Consider the following 13,641-nt stretch of genomic DNA (forward strand, 5'->3'; position numbering starts at 1 on the left):
AAGTTTACATATACCTTAGTTTCACAATTTCTGACATTTAATCCTAGTAAATATTCCCTGTCTTAGGTCAGTTAGGATCACCACTTCATTTTAAGAATGTGAAATGTCAGCATGAGAGAATGATTTATTTCAGCTTTTATTTCTTTCATCACATTCCCAGTGTGTCAGAAGTTTACATACGAAGAGTGTATTTGGTAGCATTGCCTTTAAATTGTTTAACTTGGGTCAAACATTTTGGGTAGCCTTCCACAAGCTTCCCACAATAAGTTGGGTGAATTTTGGCCCATTCCTCCTGATGGTGCTGGTGTAACTGGGTCAGGTTTTGTAGGCCTCCTTGTTCACACACACTTTTTCAGTTCTGCCCACAAATTTCCTATAGGATTGAGGTCAGGGCTTTGTGATGGCCACTCCAATACCTTGACTTTGTTGTCCTTAAGCCATTTTGCCACAATTTTGGAAGTATGCTTGGGGTCATTGTCCATTTGAAAGACCCAGCTTGCAACCAAGCTTTAACTTCCTGACTTATGTCTTGAGATGTTGCTTCAATATATCCACATAATATTCCTCCCTCATGATGCAATCCATTTTGTGAGGTGCGCCAGTCCCTCCTGACTGATGGTCATTATGGTCAAACAGTTCTATTTTTGTTTCATCAGACCAGAGGACATTTCTCCAAAAAGTATGATCTTTGTGCCCATGTGCAGTTGCAAACTGTAGTCTGGCTTTTTATGGCAATTTGAAGCACTGGCTTCTTCCTTGCTGAGCGGAGTTTCAGGTTATGTCGATAAAGGACTCCTTTTACTGTGGATAGATACTTTTGTACCCGTTTCCTCCTGTGGTGGGTCGGGCGCAGTGCACGCTAACCAGGTCGCCAGGTGCACAGTGTTTCCTCGGACACATTGGTGCGGCTGGCTTCCGGGCTGGATGCGCGCTGTGTCAAGCAGTGCAGCTTGGTTGGGTTGTGTTTCGGAGGACGCATGACTTTCGACCTTCATCTCTCCCGAGCCCATACAAGAGTTGCAGTGATGAGACAAGATAGTAACTACTAACAATTGGATACCACGAAATTGGGGAGAAAAAGGGAGGTAAAAAAATAAATAAATAAAGAACAACCTTTCCCTCAACGTAACCAAGACAAAGGAGAGGATTGTGGACTACAGGAAAAGGAGGACCGAGCACGCCCCCACTCTCATGGACGGGGAGTGGAGCAGGTTGAGAGCTTCAAGTTCCTTGGTGTCCACAACAACAAACTAGAATGGTCCAAACACACCAAGACAGTCGTGAAGAGGGCACGACAAAGCCTATTCCCCCTCAGGAGACTGAAAAGATTTGGCATGGGTCCTGAGATCTTCAAAAGGTTCTACAGCTGCAACATCGAGAGCATCCTGACCGGTTCCATCACTGCCTGGTACAGCAACTGCTCGTCCTCTGACCGCAAGGCACTACAGAGGGTAGTGCGTACGGCCCAGTACATCACCGGGGCTAAGCTGCCCGCCATCCTGGACCTCTTTACAGGCGGTGTCAGAGGAAGGCCCTAAAAACTGTCAAATACCCCAGCCATAGAGAGTTCTCTCTACTGCCGCATGGCAAGCGGTACCAGAGCGCCAAGACTAGGACCAAAAGTCTTCTCAACAGCTTTTATCCTTAAGACTCCTGAACAGGTAATCAAATGGCTACCCGGACTATTTTCATTTTTTTACTCATCTATTGTTCACCTTTAACTTAAAGATTGCACTGTTGGTTAGTGACTGTAAGTAAGAATTTCACTGTAAGGTCTACACCTGTTGTATTCGGCACAGGTGACAAACTTTGATTTGGGAAACCTAACCCTAACCTTAACTCCTAACCTAGCTAGCTTTAGCCACCTAGCTAGAATTCTTAACAGATCATATTTTGCAAATTGTAATTCGTAACATTGCATACGAAATGAGTGATGGACATCCTCACATTAACACATAGCATACTAAATGGAGTGTCTCGGATTTATGTACAGAATAATACAAAATGCTCTGAAACCAGGTTGTTGAGCTACATAATGGTGGAAGGAATAAACAAACCACTAAGTTCATATAATGTAGGTCATGTTAATCCACAGTTATCACAGCAAAACAGTTTCTTTTCTGATGAGAGTTGACTAAAAAGGCACTAAGACTAGTCTAAATCTAGGCCTGAATGAAAAAGTTACTCTAGCTGGAGAACATCCAGTCAGCTTTTCTGGTTAGTTCGACCTTTCATAAATAGGTAGCATATAAGCAGAATCACCAAGTCAGGAAACAAGCACCGACCAATGAGTTCCGACACAAGATCAAAAATTCTCCCTCTTACGTAATGGGCCCAAATCTGATCAATACAGCTCATTTGAGCCAAATCTGACTGCTCTGAGAGCGATATGAGATTTGTTCAGAGTAAAAAGAGTGATTGGCCTTTGGAGTAGTGACCAGAAATCCAGAGGGTTTGGAGTAATGACCAGTAATACTGAGAAATGTTGGGATAATGTAATACTGAGAGAGTTTGGAGGGAGGTGCCTGCTCCTTTTTGTAGTTCTACAAAGTTTGCATTGATTTACTGAACATGTAAATACACCCCAAATTAACAGTTGATAGTGTTTAACTTCTCTAGGGTAGGGGCAGCATTTGGAATTTTGGATGAAAAGCATGCCCAAATTAAACTGCCTTCTACTAAGGCCCAGAAGATGGGATAAGAATATAATTAGTAGATTTGGATAGAAAACTCTAAAATTCCCAAAACTGTTAAAAAATGTCTGGGTATAACAGAACTGATTTGGCAGGCGAAAACCAGAGAAAAATCCATTCAGGAAGTAGGATTTTTTTGATTTTTGTTGTTTTCAATGCCATTACAGTATCCATTGACTTGTAACTGCAATTTGAGTCCTTATGCCTTCCACTAGATGTCAACAGTCTTTAGAAATTGTTTCAGGCTTGTATTCTGAAAAATGGGAGTAAGAGCAGTCTGAATGAGTGGACCCTGCTGTGTCAGAGCTTTTTCATGCGCGCGGCCAGAGGGAGTGCCTTTCTTGTTTACTTTTTATATTGACGACGTTATTGTCCGGTTGAAGTATTATCGATTATCTACTGTGCATTGCGAAAGTATTCGGCCCCCTTGAACTTTGCGACCTTTTGCCACATGTCAGGCTTCAAACATAAAGATATAAAACTGTATTTTTTTGTGAAGAATCAACAACAAGTGGGACACAATCATGAAGTGGAACGACATTTATTGGATATTTCAAACTTTTTTAACAAATCAAAAACTGAAAAATTGGGCGTGCAAAATTATTCAGCCCCCTTAAGTTAATACTTTGTAGCGCCACCTTTTGCTGCGATTACAGCTGTAAGTCGCTTGGGGTATGTCTCTATCAGTTTTGCACATCGAGAGACTGAAATGTTTTCCCATTCCTCCTTGCAAAACAGCTCGAGCTCAGTGAGGTTGGATGGAGAGCATTTGTGAACAGCAGTTTTCAGTTCTTTCCACAGATTCTCGATTGGCCATTCTAACACCTAGATATGTTTATTTTTGAACCATTCCATTGTAGATTTTGCTTTGTGTTTTGGATCATTGTCTTGTTGGAGTCTCCCACCTCATCCAGAGTGATCATGGGCCTCTTGGCTGCATCTCTGATCAGTCTTCTCCTTGTATGAGCTGAAAGTTTAGAGGGACGGCCAGGTCTTGGTAGATTTGCAGTGGTCTGATACTCCTTCCATTTCAATATTATCGCTTGCACAGTGCTCCTTGGGATGTTTAAATCTTGGGAAATATTTTTGTATCCAAATCCGGCTTTAAACTTCTTCACAACAGTATCTCGGACCTGCCTGGTGTGTTCCTTGTTCTTCATGATGCTCTCTGCGCTTTTAACGGACCTCTGAGACTATCACAGTGCAGGTGCATTTATACGAAGACTTGATTACACACAGGTGGATTGTATTTATCATCATTAGTCATTTAGGTCAACATTGGATCATTCAGAGATCCTCACTGAACTTCTGGAGAGAGTTTGCTGCACTGAAAGTAAAGGGGCTGAATAATTTTGCACGCCCAATTTTTCAGTTTTTGATTTGTTCAAAAAGTTTGAAATATCCAATAAATGTCATTCCACTTCATGATTGTGTCCCACTTGTTGATTCTTCACAAAAAAATGCAGTTTTATATCTTTGTTTGAAGCCTGAAATGTGGCAAAAGGTCGCAAAGTTCAAGGGGGCCAAATACTTTCGCAATGCACTGTAGGCTAAAAACAACCTGAGGTTTGAATATAAACATCATTTGACATGTTTCTATGAACTTTACGGACACAATTTGGATTTTTTTTTGTCTGCGTTTGAGCCTGTGGATTACTGAAGAAAACCTCAGTTTTGTTTGCGTTTTCAGATATAAAAAGATACTTTAAATCAAACAAAAAAGGAACATTTATTGAATAAATGCACGTCTTGAGTGCAAACATATGAAGATCAGCAAAGGTAAGTGATTAATTTTCTCGATTTCTGACTTGTGTAACTCTACTTGGCTGGTTACGGTTTGTAATGATTTGTCTGCTGGGCTATGTTCTCAAATAATTGTAAGGTATGCTTTCGCCATAAAGCGAAGTCCCACATACCCTAAAGAGGTTAAGCTTCTAGTGAACACTAATTCAATATTAGAACTAAACCAAATGAATGCAGGTCCTGGGACAAGAGTTAAACCATGTTAAAAAGGGATCGATCCCTTTTTCGTCTAAAATGACATACCCAAATCTAACTGCCTGTAGCTCAGGACCCGACGCAAGGATATGCATATTCTTGATACCATTTGAAAGGAAACACTGACGTTTGTGGAAATGTGAAATAAATGTAGGAGAATAACACATTAGAGCTGCTCCATCATGCAAGAAAAGCCATAATGTACTATTCCAGGTTATGCACAATTTAGATTGGTCACTAGAGGGCAGTGTATGTGCAAAGTTTTAGACTGATTCAATGAACCATTGCATTTGTATAAATTGTTATCAAGACTACCCAAATGTGCCTAATTGGTTTATTAATACATTTTCAAGTTCATAACTGTGCACTCTCCTCAAACAATAGCATAGTATTATTTCACTGTAATAGCTACTGTAAATTGGACCGTGCAGTTAGATCAACAAGAATGTAAGCTTCCTGCCCATATCAGATATGTCTATGTCCTGGGAAATTCTCGTTACTTATAACCTCATGCTAATCACATTAGCCTACATTAGCTCAACCGTTCCGTGGACGTGGGTGGAGGGCACCTATCCCGTAGAGGTTAAGATTTGGGCTATTAGTTAGACAATCTAACTTCTAAAGACTGTAAAGCTCTTTTGTTATGACCAACACTAGCCATATGCCTGAAGAAATAACACTGGTTCATCATTGTGCTTGGGTACGTATGCAGCAAGTAAGCAGCCAAAAAAAAAAAAACATTGTAACAAATACACTCCCTTGAGGTGCACCAATTAGAGAGAGGGGAAGGGAATGGGCCTCCACTGAGAAATCAGAGTTCAGCCTTGCACTGCCAGAGCAATCACTAGGTGGCTAAGGGACTTGCAACCATCCTTCCTCAATTACTGTACAAACCAGAGGGAAGTGACAACACAGTAGGCCCATGACAAGCACAGCAGCAACATACAATATGAAGCATCACTGGTACATTGCGTGCTTTGCTGCAGAAGAAAAGTATGGTTGCGGCTTCAAGTTCAGGCTGAGCATTGATATGCTATGAAGTCTTAAGAGTAAAGCACTGCCTTGGAGCGTTGACGTTCTGCTGAGGCTTTGAACAACAATAGGCTGGGCAGAGTAATATGAGAGCTAACAAAAGCCTTTAAGTCTGGCCTTGTACTGTGGTTAAGGACTTCAGGGTCCACATTTTCCACTACTTTCAACAATCATGTTCCATCATACATGGAAGGGTTGATAAAGATTTTTTTATTTTTTATTTACTATAACAAAAGCTGTTGTGTTAACAATTATGGCAGCTCTATGCACTTTGCTGTATGATAGTCAACTGACACGGAGCATTCTCTGCCACTTCTGAACTGAATGTGTCATGATTACACTTCCCTGATGTTCACAACGAAAGGTTCCAAAACCTTCACTGGGAGTGCCCCCACCACAGTGTGAGTGAAAGGTGTGAACAGAAGAAAAGAAGGGGCGAGGCAGTGCATGTGGAGGGACAATATCACAGTAGGTCTACACCAAGAGAACAGTACTCCCATTATAGACCCACCACAGGCCAGCCCGGTGCCCAGTCCCATGGGGAACATAGTGCCCATACATGTGCACAGGCACGCAAGTACAAACCTCTCCTTTTTCCCTACCCATGAGGGCATGCAAGGCTATATTCAGGGTGGTGACTGGCACTTACAGGCATCACACTGCCACACCCAACTCCATTATGCAAGTTAGGTTAAGTAGAAAACATGGGCCACAAAGCAACGTCTCAAAGAGGAGGCAATGAGCCATAGTTGTCAAGCTTTCCGTTTTCATAGCTACCACCTGAATACTAACCGTGTGAGGCTGAAACTGAGGGAGCAATTTGAGGAACATTCCTGTCTGCACATGCAGGAGGGAGTAGTAGATCAAGAGACTATGAATTTTTGGGCCTTAGACATCTGAGGTAATATAAACCACCAGTCATAGGGTTTTGGGGCAGCAGGTAGCTTAGTGGTTAGAGCGTTGGGCAAGTAACTGAAAGGTTGCTGGATCGAATCCCAAAGATTAAAAAATAATACAAAATAATAAAATAAAAAAAATCTGTCGTTCTGCCCCTGAACAAGGCAGTTAACCCAGTGTTCCTAGGCCGTCATTGTAAATAAATAAAAAATTGTTCTGCCTAGTTAAATAAAAAGGTGACATTTTTAAATGTGGAGAATTACCAACTTTAGAGAAGGACACCATGTTCCTCCCTGTATTCCATTTCATGATGTGGTCTTGCCTTTTGGTTGAAACTGTAATGGCCAAACTCTCTTCACCTAATGGACAATCTGTTGGCAGATTCCACTCATGCTCTTTCCAGGTAAACTCCCACGACCTGAAGGCTTTTAACTAGGCCAGGACAAAGCTCCCTGTAGTTCCATAGGGAATGTCAGAATGAGTCACTAAGGTAGCCTTTTTCTCCCTGGTGAGTGGGACTGAGGTTTAAAAAAAAAAAAAAATTAAAGTGTGAGCAGAAAACTTGTCTCCTCATTTGTAAATGTGCTATCCCAAAGAGATTAGAGACAAGAAAGAATATACGGGCTCCATGAAATGCAGGTGGTTGCGAAAACGTCCATCGAACTTTCCACCAGAGGTGGTATAAAAAGCAGAGAGCAAACAAGCAGTGTGTCAAAATGGACGAAACAGCTGCGAAAAAGAGAGTGAGACAAAATCCATTTTCCCACAGCTGCTCCGTTGCAGAGGACAATTTCAGTGATAGCGACAGGACACGACAAGTGTTCATATTGAGCTTTGAAACAAAATTGGTTTTACTGTCCCCATCCAAACATAAAATGTGCTACAATACAGAAATGTAACAGATGAAAGCTGACCATTAGAAACAAGAGGGTGCTGTTTGGAGGGACCAACGTGGTGTTATTTTTTCAGGTGGATGGGTTCTGAAGCAGTTATTACCTAGTGACCGCTTACAATTTATCCAGCAGGCTAAAGGGTTTAAACACTGTTTCCCATGTTTGTTCAATGAACCATAAACAATAATAGAACATGCACCTGTGTAACGGTCGTTAAGACACTAACAGCTTACAGAAGGTAGGCAATTAAGGTCACAGTTATGAAAACTTAGGATCCGACTCTACTGACTCTGAAAAACACCAAAAGAAAGATGCCCAGGGTCCCTGCTCATCTGCATGAACATGCCTTAGTTATGCTGCAAGGAGGCGTGAGGACTGCAGATGTGGCCAGTGAAATAAATTGCAATGTCTGTACTGTGAGACGCCTAAGACAGCGCTACAGGGAGACATGACAGACAGCTGATCGTCCTCATAGTGGCAGACCACGTGTAACAACACCTGCACTGGATTGGTACATCTGAACAGCACACCTGCGGGACAGGTACATGACGGCAACAACAACTGCCCGAGTTACACCAGAAACACACAATCCCTCCATCAGTGCTCAGACTGTCCTCAATAGGCTGAAAGATGCTGGACTGAGGGCTTGTAGGCCTGTTGTAAGGCAGGTCCTCACCTGACATCACCGGCAACAACGTCGCCTATGGGCACAAACCCACTGTCGCTGGACCAGACAGAACTGGTAAAAAGTGCTCTTCACTGACGAGTCACAGTTTTGTCTCACCAGGGGTGATGGTTGGATTCAAGTTTATCATCAAAGGAATGAGCGTTACTCCGAGGCCTGTACTCTGGAGCGGGATCGATTTGGAGGAGGAGGGTCCGTTATGGACTGGGGCGGTGTGTCACAGCATCTTCGGACTGAGCTTGTTGTCATTGCAGGCAATCTCAACGCTGTGCGTTACAGGGAAGACATCCTCCTCCCTCATGTGGTACCCTTTCTGCAGGCTCATCCTGACATGACCCTCCAGCATGACAATGCCACCAACCATACTGCTTGTTCTGTGCGTGATTTCCTGCAGGACAGGAATGTCAGTGTTCTGCCATGGCCAACGAAGAGCCCAGATCACAATCCCATTGAGCACGTCTGGGACCTGTTGGATCAGAGGGTGAGGGCAAAGGCCATTCCCCCCAAAATGTCCGGGAACTTACAGGTGCCTTGGTGGAAGAGTGGGGTAACATCTCACAGTAAGAACTGTCAAATCTGGTGCAGTCCAAAAGGAGGAGATGCACTGCAGTACTTAATGCAGCTGGTGGCCACACCAGATACTGACTGTTCCTTTTGATTTTGACCCCCCCCCCCCCCCCCTTGTTCAGGGACACATTATTCCATTTGCTATTCACATGTCTGTGGAACTTGTTCAGTTTATATGTCTCAGTTGCTTAATCGTATGTTCATACAACTATTTACACATGTTAAGTTTGCTGAAAAAAACTGACGAGCAAGCAGCACCATCAAGGAGCAGTGAGGCCCGCTGTTAGTGTGTGCGTTTGTTTGAGTACAACGTCAAAACAACTACTCATATTGTTTGATTGATTGGCCCATATTGCAATAGTTATCAATGGACCACACCTTGTTACACAATTGGTGGGCTACGTCAGCATTTTGACACGAACGGTGGTAGTCTAATCGCATTAAAATGAGAAGCGATTAGCCAGGAGACATTGTATCAATTTAATTGATTAAATGGATGACGAATCAGGCCTACTCGGGCTTGAGAGGATTTTTCATTTGTAGACCAGCTGTGTCTGCTTGACAAAAAAAATTGAGTGGTTAAGCTACAAGTTTTGCAACACTGACGCAGCCAAACTGGAAATAGTGTTGAATTAATGTAACTTTCCAATAAGCAAGGCCTATGTAACATTATTATACAGTTGACAATCCAAAACATTCAGTAATGCGCGAGGTAAAGCTAACCAATTCTGCAACAGTCTCCGGTGAATTAAGTCTCTGACTTTCTGATTAAGACAGCATTCAATCAGGTTATTTCAGCGTGCAGGCTACAATGTAGCTCTCGAAAACCAGACGGCATTCTGATCCAAGGGCTAGCTACAACGTAGCGAAGCTCGCCACTTCCTTCAGAAAAAATGCATCCTACAGTAACAAGTCAATGGCAAGGAGAAACCTATTTAAAATTCACCACTTTTACCTGGTCTAGCGGAAGATTGATTATCTCGCTTATGGGCTGCAGTAAATTGGAGCCAGTACAGGACGATGTCGTTTCGGTAGCCATGATTAAGGTCCGTGAATCCGTGCTCCCCTTAGCCGTCGCAGATTCACTCTCCTCCGCTGAGAAAGTGCTTTTGCTACTGCGAAAGGGGTACCAGGCTAGATGGTCGTCTTCTGCGTTACAACGCCACCAAAAGCCACAGTACCAACGACAACAAAGACAGTGTGGGCGGAGGGATATATTCCCAGCACCTCCCATGACATCCCTGGGCCTATGGTGTGGGGAAAGTGTTTTTAAGTGACCAATCAGATTTATGTGGATGGAGCAGAAACGATGATGTACATTTATTTCCCCCCAAACGAATCAAATGCTGTCGATATCTCACGTGGACTCCTCCGCATGCACATATGTGGCATTCCACTTTGGAGAAGAGAATATGCATGTTTTTCGTTTTTATCCTTTTCCCCTTTTTCTAACAAAAAGTATGATGGATGTATATTATAGTCCAGTTGGGGTCGATGATGCAACATATTGGATACCAACCGCCGTCAAACCCAGAAGAAGAAGAAGAGAAATTGTGCTATCAAGACACCTCTATATGCGAACGATTTCTGCATAGAGCTTCTTATTGGTTTATTCCGATACTTTCCAAGCATGAAACTCGGAGTTCATTGATCCTTTCAAGACTACTTGGAAGTTCCGTAGTTGTCTTGAAAGCGGCTAATTTTTCTATGAAGAGTTTCCAAGTGTGACATTTCCGAGGCTTGAGTTGTTTTGAGTACAGCGTTCAATTTTTTTGCCGTAAGGATGAACGTTCAGCAGAACAATTTCACAAACATTATTAAAATGTCTGTTACAGTGTTACAGTATCAGGGAAATGTTTTTACTGTGTATCTTCCCCTCTGTTGTTGTCCCATTGAGCTTGGTTGAATTTCTGGATGACCATATGAAACTATTACCTGCCAAAACTGGTTTCATTTACATATTTGCAATCTGTTTCGTATCCAGGATGAAATCACGCTAAATTGAACATTTCAACTGCTACTGCTTTATTTGAGTGTAAACTACATATTCAGTGCGTGATTTCCATCTGGTGGCAATTTTTAGACAATAAAACCCCAAATCAATACATTGCAACAATGCAGACAAATATGCCTGCATTGCACATCACATATGGCACATTCACCTTATATACCATAATTAAATTGCATTCTGCCCAGTGATGCTCTCCCCATAATCTGTGTAAGTGTTTATAATTGGACCCTCACTGAAAACAACAATATCGTCCAACGGGGTTATCACAAATTTGTTTCTGATGAATTGTATGTAATCTGAACTATTATTTTTGGCTGACAAGGTGATATGGGTATTTAAGATACTCAGACTCTCTGGTATCACGTAGTTTTATGATACAGAAATGACCAGGTATGTGGGTTACTTAGAAATGACATATTAAAAGGCAATTACGACCTTAATTATAATCTATGAATTATGTATTTCTCCACTTTCCTCTGTACTAGTGGATACATGTCCAACTGACAGCAACAGGAATGATTGACATTTGACAAGGAAGTATGTCATGCTGCTTATACAGACTGCACCCCCCTTCCTCTGGACACAGCCCTATGAGACACACTAATTTGTAGCAGCACGCCAGTTGCCATGACACAGTTTTCTCCACTGAGATGAGCAGAGAAAAATCCCCTTGACTGTGGTGTTCTGACAGGCATGATGGAGTTGCAAGTAGACGGGAGGATTTTAAGTGGTCTCCAGGTTCATTCTTCTCTTAATATCTTAAGACAACGAAAATCTGTCATAGTGAGATCCTCATTGGTATAGTGTAGTTATTTTTCATTCAACTTGGCAAAGGGTAGTTTCACAATAATGCATATTGCAATGTAGCTTGAGCGCTAAGCAAATTGTGAGACTTAATATTTCTATTTAACATGATGCTACTGTATATCCTGTTGTCTAGTCTGCTTATCCCTATACATATCTACCTCCATCAGTCCAGTATCCCTGTCCCCTTACCTCTATACATATCTACCTCCATCACTCCAGTATCCCTGCACATGTAAATATGGTATTGGAATTACTTTCTAAAAGTTTCCTGTGTATAGAATGCTTACGGACTTTATTGTGATTTCAAATGTCTTATTCTTATTTCCCGTTTCTTTCTAGTAATACATAGTTATTGATTATTGCATTGTTGGGTTCTGAGTTTGCAAGAAAGGCATTTCACTCTTTTGCATGTGACATTAAAACTTGAAACTCGGAACAGTAATACTTGCCACATTTCAGTTGTGTACTGATATAGAAATCCAATAGGGGGCACTACTTACAAGCAATTACTAATGTGTTGCCATGACATCATCATGGCAGTGCAGAGGTGGATAAAAAAAATATCTCTTCCCAGCAAGCACATAACCATCTGAGAACCATATGTTCCTTGGAGCTTGTTGAGCGCATGATTGTCCTATAATTATTTTGCACACTACATTCCCTCAACTTTTTGGGAATGGTACGGGATAGTTGCTTGGCGTTGGAACATTGTCATCACATGGGGATTTCATGGCTTTAACAGAATGCTTGCTAAAAGTTCAAACATGGTTACATTTAATTACATTTTTGTTAATGTTCTCAAATTGTTCAGAGAATGTAAAAAAAAAGCAGCATTTTTCTGCTGGAATTTCAGTACTTCCGCAGAAAATTCCACACAAAAGTTCCCATGTGCTTCTATTTAATGTCATATTCTTACAATATGCTGGGAACGTTCTCAAAAAATGGTTTGACTTAATTAAGCGGTTCTCAGAATATTCAGAGAATGTATGATTCTTTTTTGTCAATTCTTGCCAATATTGTGGGAAAGTAAAAAAAAAAAAAAAGATTTAAACATAATTCTACACATGAAAGATCTACTGTTGAACTTTTGTATAATTTCAGCCAGTAGGTTTGAAAGTAGCATTCATGAGCCAAAAGTGCTCCCCAAACTCCGGGATTCTGGCCTTCTAGGCAGATTTGCAAAGAAAAAGCCATATCTCAGACTGGTGAATAAAAATAAAAGATTAGAGATGGGCAATAGAACACAGAAACTGGACAGAGGAACTCTGCCTAGAAGGTCGCCTCTTCACTGTTGACGTTGAGACTGGTGTTTTGTGGGTACTACATCATGTTAAAAAAAATCACACCACAGTATAACAGTTAAAACCTGTTGTAGCCTTAAGCTAACAAACCAGACAGAATCCCCCCCCCCCCCCCCCCCCCTACACACACACACACACACACACACACACACACACACACACTCTCATCCTCACAGTCTATGATCCTAGTTTGGCGACCAATGACCTGGAACTGAGAAACCCCACAGTGGTATGTGTTGTTTTGTTTCGTCATGAGGGAACGGTGAATAGCCTCCATACAGATGCACTTCGGATAAAAAGGGCAACAGCTGCCTTCAAGATGGCCAAGAATGCTTTAAGGATGACTTAAGACTTAAGTCAAGAGGCACACTTCTTCCTATAAATGGATAATTGAGTGATTATGTAGCCAAATGTGTTGTAGACTATGTATTGTGATGTTATAATGTCTGACCAATTTGGACAAACACCTTTTCACCCACTGAACATATGGCTTCCCCAGTACAAGCAGAATACAGAATACTGAACACCCTGTAATGCACAGTATCATCTGTGTAAGCTTAACTCAAACAGCTTGGAACATCATTCCATCCTGTATATTCTCATCACTGTGGAAGTGAGCCAGACTGGTACAGCATGATTGGCATCCCTATGCCCATATTATTGTAATATTACTGTAATCACACCACATGGCATCTGAATCTGTTTCCCATGTACTCCACCAAGGAGGTACAAACATATTTTAGTTGTCCATGACATC

At 41.8% G+C, this 13,641-nt stretch overlaps 1 protein-coding gene across 1 annotated transcript in view; it reads right to left on the bottom strand.

Annotated features, from left to right (window-relative positions):
• The window catches only part of LOC139384171 (membrane bound O-acyltransferase domain containing 2a), a 187,583-nt gene extending 177,618 nt beyond the window's left edge, over positions 1–9,965 (bottom strand). The window contains exon 1 of the mRNA XM_071128874.1: positions 9,721–9,965. Coding sequence (XP_070984975.1) covers positions 9,721–9,804 — 84 coding nt within the window. The 5' untranslated portion in view covers positions 9,805–9,965. The remainder of the gene's footprint in view (positions 1–9,720) is intronic.
• Between the last annotated feature and the right edge of the window lie 3,676 nt (positions 9,966–13,641).

The sequence above is a fragment of the Oncorhynchus clarkii genome, chromosome 25 (assembly GCF_045791955.1).
Source record: "Oncorhynchus clarkii lewisi isolate Uvic-CL-2024 chromosome 25, UVic_Ocla_1.0, whole genome shotgun sequence".
Taxonomy (NCBI): Eukaryota; Metazoa; Chordata; class Actinopteri; order Salmoniformes; family Salmonidae; genus Oncorhynchus; species Oncorhynchus clarkii.